Genomic DNA, 11229 nt, shown 5'->3' on the forward strand with positions numbered 1-11229 from the left:
GAGCTTGGGAGCTGGGGTTCCGGGGCTTCCAGGCTCCTGCTTGTGAGCTCAGTGGCCTGCTAGGTGGGTTGCCTAGGAATCAGCATGTTCTGGCAGAATGTTTCAGTGTTGACAAATTGGCATTTTCCAATGGAAGAATAGTCAGAAGATTTCCAATCAGCCCTAGTTTTCTCTGTGACTGTGGATACCTGAACATGTGCAGTTCAAACTACCTTTTTGTAAGGGTTTGTGCAAGTACATTGCAAAAACTTCAGGGATGGCAGAAAGTGAACATAAAAGGGGGCAAAGATTCATGTCTAAATTTGAGCAAATACAAGGAATTTTTGCAGTATTTGCCCCAGTCTGCATTAGTGTTTGGTCCCTATGAAGTTAAATAATCTCTTTGCTATTATTGTTTGTAGCTGCAATATACAGCTGTAAGTTATTATTTTTTTCTGAAGCATTGGCCAACTGGTGGTGATGGATTTGAATTAAAAGCATTGATTTCCTCTTGCATTCTAGATTCCACTAGAAGTCATAGCATTTCAGTGGCTTGGTTCATCCCAAGTATTTATTTTAAGAAAGAAACCTGAACAAAATATCTCAACCAGCTATGAAAATGCAGGCTAAATATTTGTTTGTTTGACAATGATTTCCATTAAGATCAGAAGCTGATGCTTACTAACCTCTTTGGACAGGGAGAAGAGCAACGAGAAGCTACAATTCAGAAGTGATGCAAGGCTTGACATCTTGTGTCTTCTGTGAAAATGACTGCAGTCTTTGCAAAAGAGATACGGACTCCAGTAATGGCTCTCCAGGAATGCACCAGCACTTTTCAGCGATTTCCCTGTTCTGCTTATTGTTTGTGATCCAGGCAGGCTTGCTACAGAGTTGGATGGTGTAAGAAGACACGTTTATGTAGCACTTCTGAGATTTCCATAAATCACCCAAAGAAAGTTTTATATTAATAAGGGCTGAAGCATCACCCAGAGATATCAGAGACTAGCCTCCCATTGTGTTCAATAGAAGCAGGATTGGGCCCATAGGCTAACTCACTGGGTCAGAAAAATGTTGTGTGTTTCTACTGGACAAATTTAACAAATTCTTAAATGCTTTTTTTTCATGCTGTAGTTATTTACATTTTCTAAAGAAATACAGAATTAGATTAAGTGAGAAAACAATTAAGACTAACTTTCTATTTTCCAAATGTTCTTTTTCTCCTTTCAGCATTATTTTTGTTTTGCTTACTGTTTTTGGATGGGTGTTAAACATTAAGGAATAATGTTAGTTTCTGGAATTATTCAGAAAAATTATCTACCCTTTGATTTGACTTTTAGTAAGCATAACTGTGGGTTTGTATCAGTACCCTGCTCAGTTCTGTTCTGCACACCTAAGGCTACTTAATACTGAACTCCATTGTACACGTTCATGATTGGACAATCGGAAAAGTAAATGGAGCTATCTACAAAGCCGTTATGGGAGCCAGGAAATGATGCATTCACAAATGGCTGATAATCAAAAAACCATCAAATCTTTTTATCATGGCAAAGAAGAGAGCTTTTGCCAGTTTGTAAGTTACATATTTTTTAAAAATAAGCTATTCAAAGGTTTCAGACATTTTAAAAACTCTTTACATTGAAAGAAGGCTTTGATTCTTACAGTGAAATTTGGCAAGCAGGGACTCTACCCCTGGGACTTTATTTCTGAATATCCTAAATAATAATAATAATAAACACAACTTCCCTCCTCATAGTGAATGATCTAGCCATTGAACTCTGGGAAGTGGCAAAGAAATGTGATTGATACCCAGGTGCCGACTGGCAAACCTGTGGGTAGCAGCAGGAGTCCAGGATCAAAGTTGGCTTGACCCAGTTCTGGTGTCCTTGAGCCTCGTAGAAAAGCCACTCTGGAGGACCTCTGTTACAGGAAGCATTGGCCGACTGAACAGGGGTGCTCGGGCCTGTGTTCCTTATGTTAACGATACAGGCATCCTTAGCCAGCAACAGCTATGCAAAGAAACACCTGCTGCTGCACAGTTTTAGTATCTGATCCTGCAAACCATAACTCCCATTATTGATTGCAGGAAGGGCTTGTAGGAGTAGATTAAGTGGAGTGAGTGAGTGTGTGTGTGTATATGCTTATCTTTAAGCATATAAGCCTATGCTTCAGTGCTTTACTAGATTGGGACTCCAGGGAGGGAGGGTAGGAGCTCCTTATTCCAGATTATGGACCTGCATTTAGGCCTAAATCTGCACTCCATACTCAGGTAGAATTCAATGTGTAGTCTTTGAAAGTTCTGCCAGAGTTGGACGATAGGATCCGCTTCTGCTTTTGCTGTGAGCACCTGTTTGTTGGGTAGTTATGCCCCCATCCCATCCTTACCAAAATTGCCCATAGTATTTAATTTGACTGGTTTTTTAAAGCAACCAAAATGATAACAGTTATTATAAATACAGAGCAACTGCAGTTGTGACAGAAATAGAGACAAGACAAAATTTTAAAGTTACGGCTATTATTTGTCCTTCATACACACTCTTGTGTATTAAGTCTCTCTGTGTGTAATTAATTGACAGAGTCGTTTTGACTTTCTTGAGTATTGTTTTCATCCAACTATTGCTATTGCTTAAAATGTATATATTTTTGTAATATTTTTTAAAGAAAAGGGATTAGTTCAGAGCCGCATTGTGTAGAGGGATATAAGGATTTTCTGCACAGGGTGTTACCTGCTGAGATTTTCTTTAAAATCAGATTGTAGCTTAGGAATATACAAAAATTGCCTAAACCGTGTGTGTGTGTGTGTGTGTGTGTGTGTATATATATATATACAGAGAGAGAGAGTTTTTTAAAATTTTTCATAAATGTGGGGTCTCATTTTGGGTCTGATCCAATGCTCATTGTAGTCAGTGTGTGCCTTCCCATTGATTTTGTTGTGTGTTGTATCCGGGTCACTGAGTAATTGAATAGTATTTTACTCTGAGCTGGATTGTGTCTCACTTGTATCTTACCCATTGAAATCAATGAGGCTCCTTCTGAGTACAATACCATGCTCCTGAATAAAGGTCTGGAATCTGTGAGCAGTTCCATTGTTTTAGTGGGACCCAAAATTAATAGGAAATCAAGACCCCAGTATAAATATTCTTCCGCTTCCTGTGCCTACCAAGTCCAGTTTATCAGTCAGCTCTTTGGTCCCAAGTATAGAGCATGGGCAGTCACAGATAGTGTATGCTGTGGAAGTTATTTTTTCACTTTGTATTGGAATATACTGACTCGGTGAACTTCAAGAACACTTCTTCTTTCACCTCACACTCTGGTTCTGGTGGGCAGCCATTGGGTCTGTTGACATGTCATGTTCCTCAGATTTATTCTAAATTTCCAGAACACAGAGCCCGCTACTTTTGGCTTCTACTGTACATAAAGCTATCAAGAGGAAAATTGATATGTGGTTAATATTATGAGAAAGAGGCTTGTTTTCCAGTGGAAAAGTACTGGAGATGAACTACTACTTTCTATCAGTAAATGGTGGGGAAAAAACCCTGAATTTTTTGCAGTGAATTGTAGCTTCCCAAATACTCTCCAGAAACACAGGTTCAGATTGCTTTTGTCTAATTTTTTTGCAGTGTAGCTTGTATTAGTGTTCACTTAACTTTGTTTTCTCAGAAACTACACATGTTTTAAACAGTTCTTGGCTGTCTAATGAACAACACTAAGAAGCATCAGTCATGCGCATCCTGTCATGAAAAGTGTCAGGATCAGTATATGAACAGTCCTTTTTTATGTACAGCAGGGACATCATTAAAAAAAATCCAAATCTGTCTCCGCACTAAAGAATATTGATGGGGCATGAACATGCACAGCACGTAACTTGCCATGTAAAACAGAATATTGACTCTGAGGGATCTTTAATCTGTACACTCCATTGACAAGAATGATGTCACCACATTGCTTTTTATTCATAGCTAATGCCTATAGTTTTGTATCAGAGTCATGGGATAATTTTGTAAGTATTCTGATTTTGTATTTTATATTTGCAGTGGATGTATCTGAGGCAATCACAGTAGTGGACTCTCTTAAAGAGCACTGTTAAGGCAATGCTTTTGAACAGGAGTCCTGTTGTGTGTTGTCTGACGGTTGCTGTGCGTTTGAAAAACATTGTGTGTTTCAGTATTCTTTGAAGCTCCCAGAAGTGACCATACAATGTATTTAAAACATTTGGGGCCAAATTCTACACTCACTTTCATCCATACAATCTCACTCTAAGCAATGAAGCTGCATGGTGATAGCTGAGGGAAGATTTTGGACCTATATGTTTAAAATGTTGTATGTATCTCATATAGAAGGCTTGTATATGTTGGATTATATCATTGTAGGGTCAACTGGGCAATGTTTCCCCTTAGCTGTGAGTACTTCATAATGACTATACATGGACTGTGAAGTTTGCTCACGGGGGCAGTTCAGTTACTGCCAGGGTTCCCAGCCAGGACCCCCCTGCCACTACAGCGACTACAGTTTGTCAGACTTCGCCATACAAACATCGTGATACATCTTAGAGAGAGATCTAGCTGAAAGGTACAATTTTGAAAATCACCTAACTATCACTGACTTCCAATGGGACTTGGGCTCCTAAGTGACTTATGAAAATGGAGTTTATGCACCCTCAGTCATTTTTAGACACTTTTCAAAATTCTACTCCTGGAGCATGTTGCATAACCCATTGACTTGAATGGATTTAAATAGGTCCAGGGACTCTGTATGTGTATACGGTGTAACTACAATACAGTGTAGGAAGAATAGTCTGTTAAGAATATGTAATATATTAATAGCTTTAATTTGCAGAATTTGTAAAATGAGAGCTAAATTTGAAAAGGGTTGACTGTATGAAAGACTAAAGTCACTAAGGTCATTGGCTACTTTGCTCCCTTTTCCATCTCAAACTCTGAGGAGAGAGGTCAAATTCACTCTTATTGTATTGTGCTTAATTTGGCCATCATAATAGTTTATCCTTTTCTAATGTGGCCATTACATTTTCTATAGATACTTTCTCCCTTTATACAGGGCACTGTTTATGTTTTTCTCCTGCCTGTTTTGGAACGTGGTAGAAGAATATTATTAACTACAGCATTATGGAAAAGTACTATAGAATTTAAAAGAAAACAATGACCTTTGTATAATCATTTTGAAGCTATAGAATTTAATAGAGAATTATATCCCTATTAAAGAATTTATATAGGATGGTCCAAAAACATATGGAAAGGATTTTACTTGCTAGTCAATTGAATTCTGCAGATTTATATTTTCTATAGAAGCCTATTGTTTTAATCCATATTAAATTACATAGCACTTACCCATAGTCCTGCTTCCAAGGTTTTCAAGGACTGTATGTCCCCAGTAATTTATGGATGTGAATACAACAGCAGTTATTGTCTACTTGATCCATTCTCTTGTTAGTTCCCCCTGGGTAAAAAAAGCTATTAGGCTCCATATGTTTGATTTCAACAGTACTTCTTAGAGCAAGTTTATTCCGATTTTGTATGCCATTTTGCAACATCGTTGCACTACTATTTTATGCAATGAAATCTGATAGCTTTAGTGTATCTGACCATTCCAAATATCTTATTCTTTCTTGTTGTCACTATTAGATTTCTGATGTGTAAAGTGTTAATTTGTAACTGTACTGCAGAGTACTATATATGTATAACCAGAGATGCTGAATGAAGAATTCTCTTTAGCTTTACATAATGCATTTGTTTCTGTATTTCTTGGTAATTTCACAAAATCTTAATGAACAATGCTCAGCTCTCATGTCAGGCATTTTTTATGGATCAATTTTTATTGTGGTTTTTAATATTTTAGGTGAGTTTGATGCTAATGTAAATAAGGAACTATAAAAGCACTGGCTAATGAGCAGCATAGTATAGGCAGATGTACTATACATTTCTTCCCAGCTTTGCTACTGCACATCAGTCCTGGTCTATTGCATCTCAACTGATTTAGGTATTGAGGCCATAGCCAATTGTTCCAGAATTCTTGTTGCTTTGAGATATGGGCAAGTATCTGCTTTGATCTATACTGAGGTCATGTGCATATTTTCACTTCTAGTCAAATCATAGATTTCTAAAAGAAAATCTTTGCTTTTTAAAACTATTGTGCAAAGACTGCGGCCAATTGGTTTTTGAAATGTATAAGTTCTTTATGGTGAATGTTATGGGATTAAATATAGACTAGTCTAGGTAAGAATTTTAGAGATTAAAATTGCTTTATTTTTATTCAGATACAAATTATGATGCCCACTGGAAATTCTATTAAAGATTACATTAATTTTTGACAAGTTGTTTGCCTAGTTATTCTAACCAAAGAAATTCTGCTAGGGTGACATCATTCAACAATGATGTGATCATGCTCACGCTGAAATTAGTGGGAGTGTTGCCATTGTCTTCAACAGAAACAGATCCATATGGAGTTCACTGCATGTGGGTCTAAGTGCTAATAATGAGCCCCATGAATGACACTGTTTCTTTGAGTAGATGCAGAAATCTTCCCATGCAGAGTTTATTGCAGGCCTGGGGCTTATGCTGGCAGCAAGGGAACACAATTCAATCCTTACACTGTACTACAGTATTTTATGAAATAATAATAGAATTAATTCAACTGATTTTTCAGATTTCGCATGCTTTAGAAAACTTTTTTCCCATGGGGAATTACAACCAGCTGGAAAGCAGTCCTTAGTTTTGAAAGTAGTTAAAACTTCAAGTTGTTAAACTTGAGCTGTCCAGGAGGTAAAAATCAATGAATCCACCAGATCAGTTCAAAGCTTTCAAAAATACAGTGCTGGTTTTAAAACAATATATTACCTGGAGCTTTAACTGGGATAATTAACAACTTACGGAAAACATACTTACCATCAGATGGCAGTAGATGATTAGAGAAACTCAGAATATGTCTAAATTATTTCTTGTATTTTCATTCCATGGGTATAAATGTTGCAGGGCTGAAGATATTTTCATCCACTATGAGAAGATTAATAATAAAATAATTAAAATACTGTGCTTAATCCTTTCCCCATATGTTTTTTAGTTGTGTTCTTATCCTTAACACATAACTTATGCTTACAAATTTGTTTCTTATAACAGAGGGAAACATCCCCAGAGTGGTAGATGGTTTCATAGTTTTCGGTTTTCTAAAAATATTTTTTTCTCAAACCCAAGAGAACCATTGTCTTTACAGTATTTTTCTATCTTTCTAATGCCAAATGTCTGCCTTTTGAGTCCCCCTCCCCCAAATGCCTAAATGTTCCTCATTACTTGTACTTTGGGAAGTAAACAGTGGTAATTTTTAAGGTCAATGAGAACTTTAGCAGACAGTGATCTTAAAATTTGTGGAATGTTTATTTACTACTAATAAAAACGGTGGATACCGTATTTACTCGTCAAAGTGCATGTTCTGCAAATCATCTTTTTCCTGTTTTAGTTTGTGTACCTGTAATTTTGATTTTGTTCTCTGTCTGTGTTGTACTGCTTTGATCCTAGCTTGAACAGAATAGTCTAATGACTAGTGCAACATGTAGGACAAAGACCTAACTGATTAACTACAGTTTATGGGCAACGGGAGATGAGCACATATAATTAAAGGCAATTGCTAACCCTATGCCATCAACACATCATTGGATTCCAACTTGTTGCCATTCTATTCAGAGCCAAAGACTAGCATTCAAAAGCTTTTCCTTTTCGTACTGCATTTGATCTTCTTGTTATCAAGCAACACGTATTGTGTGGGCACAGGAACTTAGAATGTGCAGACCTGCATCTACAACAAAGTAGTTTGGGTAAGATTCCGTGCTGCCCCTGTAAGATGGATGAAGAGGGTGGAAGAGCTAAACTGACTTAAAGGTTGTGTCTACACTGCAATTAAACACCCGCGGCTGGCCCACATCAGCAGACTTGGGCTTGAGGGGCTGTAAAACTGCTGCATAGACATTACGGCTCAGGCTGGAGCCTGGGCTTTGGGACCCCATGGGCATTTAATTGCAGTGTAGACAAACTCTGGAGTGGCTCCCGGTATAGCTTAGACCAAGGGTCTCAAACACGCAGCCCACGGGGTTATTTCCTGCGGCCTGCCAAGCTTCCCGCATCCCTTCCACTTCCCCGGAGTTATTTCCTGTGGGCCGCCAAGCTCCCCCCACCCCGCTCCTCCTCCCTCAGCACACCGCGTCCCTGCTCCTCTGCCTATCTCCAGGCACTTCCTCCCACCAAACAGCTGTTTGGCGGCGCTTAGTGCTTTCCAGGAGGGAGGGGGGAGGAGCAGGGAGTCACGCGCTCAGGGGAGGAGGTGGAGAAGAGGCGGGGCAGGGGGGGGATTTGGGGAAGGGGTTGCAATAGGGGCAGGGAGGAGGCGGAGTTGGGGCAGGGACTTTGGGGAAGGGGTTGGAATCAGGGCGGGGAAGGGGTGGGAAGAGGCAGGGCAGGGGCAGGGCCTCATGAAAGGGGTGGAGTGGGGGTGGGGCCAGGGCGGGCTTTTGTACCTTTATATGAAAAGGTGTCAGTGATGCGGCCCTCGGGCCAATATACTAGTCCTCATGTGGCCCTTGTGGTGATTCGAGGTTGAGATCCCTGGCTTAGACAGTCCTGAGGGACAGTATAAATTATGGCAGCCTCCCTGGATTGACCTCTGGGCCGAGGGCTGCCTGCAATCTCTGCATAGCTGCATGCTGTGGCCCTGGCCCTTGACATGTCCCTCCCACCTCCTGCCTTGACAATGGTATGACCTCACAGCGGAGCTTACCTGAGGATCTAAGGAGGCAGACTTATGGCTGTCTTCTACAGTGCCTACCATAGGGAAATCTTCCCCTTAGCCTTCAGAAACAGGAAAATTGAGCCATGTAAACAGGCTGTAGCTATCAAAACAGCCATAATGGGCATGTTCTTATTTAATGTTTTTCTTTCCCCAGTTGCTGTATGCAAGACTCACAAAATAGGGGCTAAAACAGTGAAACGGATTATACATAAAAAAACCCTGTCAAATGCACAATTAAAGGAACTAAGAAAATAGAGTGAATTTTTCATAGAATCACAGAAATGTAGGGCTGGAAGGGACCTTGAGAAATCATCAAGTCCAGCCCCCTACACTGAGGCAGGACTTTCATAGAGATGTGCTCTAATTCAACCACGCGTTACTGGGTTTGATCATACCATCAAGCGAATCATAATTAATTACAGCAAATTTTATTAAATGGATATTAAACCTCATGCATCAAATCAATCTCTGACTAACAGAGATCAGGAGAAAATCTAACATGCGGGGGAAGATTGTTTCTGTACCTTCCTCTGAAGCATCTGGTACTGGCCACTATCAGAGATAGTGGGCTCCATGGACCTTGAATCTGATCCAAAATGGCAAAGCCTATGTTTTTATACTGCAGAAATTACTGAGTGAAATTGTCTGGCCTGGGTTGTGCAGCAAGTCAACTTAGCTGATCATAACTGTCCCTTCTGTCCTTAAAGTCTATGACAATAGAGGACAGTAAGACAGAAAGACTGAATAGCCCATGAGTTTTTTTTCCTCAGTCCCTCTGATTCCATGATATTTGGGTATGATTCGATTGGTCCAGGCCAGAGCCAGCATTTGATCAAACAGTTGCAATGAGGAATAGATTTATTTATATACAGAACTTGCTTTGTGTTTATGTTCCTGCTTGCAATTTACGTTTTGTTTCTAATTTGTATCTTGTATTTTACATACAGCATGCTGCATTTGGAATCTAGTTTTTTCCTCATTTGGCTTCAGTTTGTTTAACTCACCTATGAAATCTATATTGTTGATTTTTTTAGTTCCTTCCAAGTTTGCCTTCAAGCATTTTTTATTCTAGCTAGCCGGAGTTCTGTTATTACGCCTCATTTCATACCTGTGCCATATAACTTCATAGATGGGCAAACTGAGGTAAAGAAAGATGACCCAGGTGAGAGAGAGAGTGGCAGGGCCAAAATAGAACCTCAGATGCCTTGTATCAGACTCTAACCATTAGGCTTCACTGCTTTCCATTGTAAAGCGCAATTATATTTGTGAAAGGTGTCCTAAAAATCTAGAGCAGCTGTTACTTCTCAGCTTGGTGCTCCAGAACAAGGAGTATTGTGTGTTATGTGCCTGGCCATTGCACAGTGCAGACGTGGGGAAGGAGGGTACAAGGAGCCAGGCAGAATTAAAGTCCCTTTGAGTAAAGGGATTGCACTGGGACAATGACCATCCCAGAGAAGGTAAGGGGAGTGTGGAGGCTTAGCCTTTGGCCTGGCCAGTATTGGTGGCTGGCTGCAGAAGGGAGATGTGTGCTGCACACACTTTTAATTCCCTTGTGTGCATTTGAGCTATTGCCCAGATTGCCCCCCATCAGGATCTGTGAGAAGGTATCACGGCACCATCCCCCTTGCAGGCCTGTGCCTTCAAGTCATATTCTGACCTTTCGGCTTTGTTTTTGTTGACGAGCTTATGGTTTAAAATAAGTGCCTGTGATTGCTGCAGGAGCCAATACAAGAGCCCTGTTTTATTCAGCCAGCATGCCAGCTTTCTGCAACCATTTTTGATATATTTTCAACCAGCACTCTGGGTTTGTAAACAAGCCTGCATCTGTACAAGGCTCAGAGTGACTAACCCTGTTTATATGGTTCCAATTCAATAATAAATTACCCTTTCTGTTTTTAAATTCGTCTGTGTTTTGCTTGTCCCCTTTCCTCTTAATGGACTTTCCAGCTCAGAAAAATACCAGTCTAATTAGAAAGATAAAAATGGAAAACAATGTATGTTTTTCTTCAGAAATATGTGTTCATCACATTGGTAAACAAGCACTCTCTCCACTCCCCCTCCTAGCCTATTAAAATTAAGCATATACTTACGTGTTTCCTTGTATTGGAGGGAGTGTATTTTTGGTTCTGTAAATTATAATGAGGAGAGCTGCTAATTAATTTACATCTTATGAAACGGCTGTAAATCTCATATTTACTGGGCCTCTACTTCATGAGTTAGGACACATTACTGGCAGTATCTCTGTACCATTATGTAACGCTTTCATATGATTTCACAGCCTGCTTTAAAAGTAACTCGCAGCTCTAAACTGTTGAATCTGAGACCAATGATTGAATACTTTGTGGAGAGCTGTGTTTATTTCAGAAAGTGTAATTCTAAATATCTGTGGTTGGAATATTCAGATCAAACAACGTTTTCCTGGTGTAATATGTCACTTTTTTCCTGGAACTGAGTGTGCATCAA

The 11229-nt window shown here is 39.6% G+C and overlaps 1 protein-coding gene across 2 annotated transcripts in view; it reads left to right on the top strand.

Annotated features, from left to right (window-relative positions):
* The window catches only part of CD109 (CD109 molecule), a 132557-nt gene extending 125150 nt beyond the window's left edge, over positions 1-7407 (top strand). For both annotated transcript variants that reach the window (XM_048845914.2, XM_048845915.2), the window contains one exon: positions 678-7407. In XM_048845914.2, the coding sequence (XP_048701871.2) occupies positions 678-883 (206 nt within the window). In that variant the 3' untranslated portion in view covers positions 884-7407. The remainder of the gene's footprint in view (positions 1-677) is intronic.
* Positions 7408-11229: the final 3822 nt, after the last annotated feature.

The sequence above is a fragment of the Caretta caretta genome, chromosome 3 (assembly GCF_965140235.1).
Source record: "Caretta caretta isolate rCarCar2 chromosome 3, rCarCar1.hap1, whole genome shotgun sequence".
Classification (NCBI taxonomy): Eukaryota; Metazoa; Chordata; order Testudines; family Cheloniidae; genus Caretta; species Caretta caretta.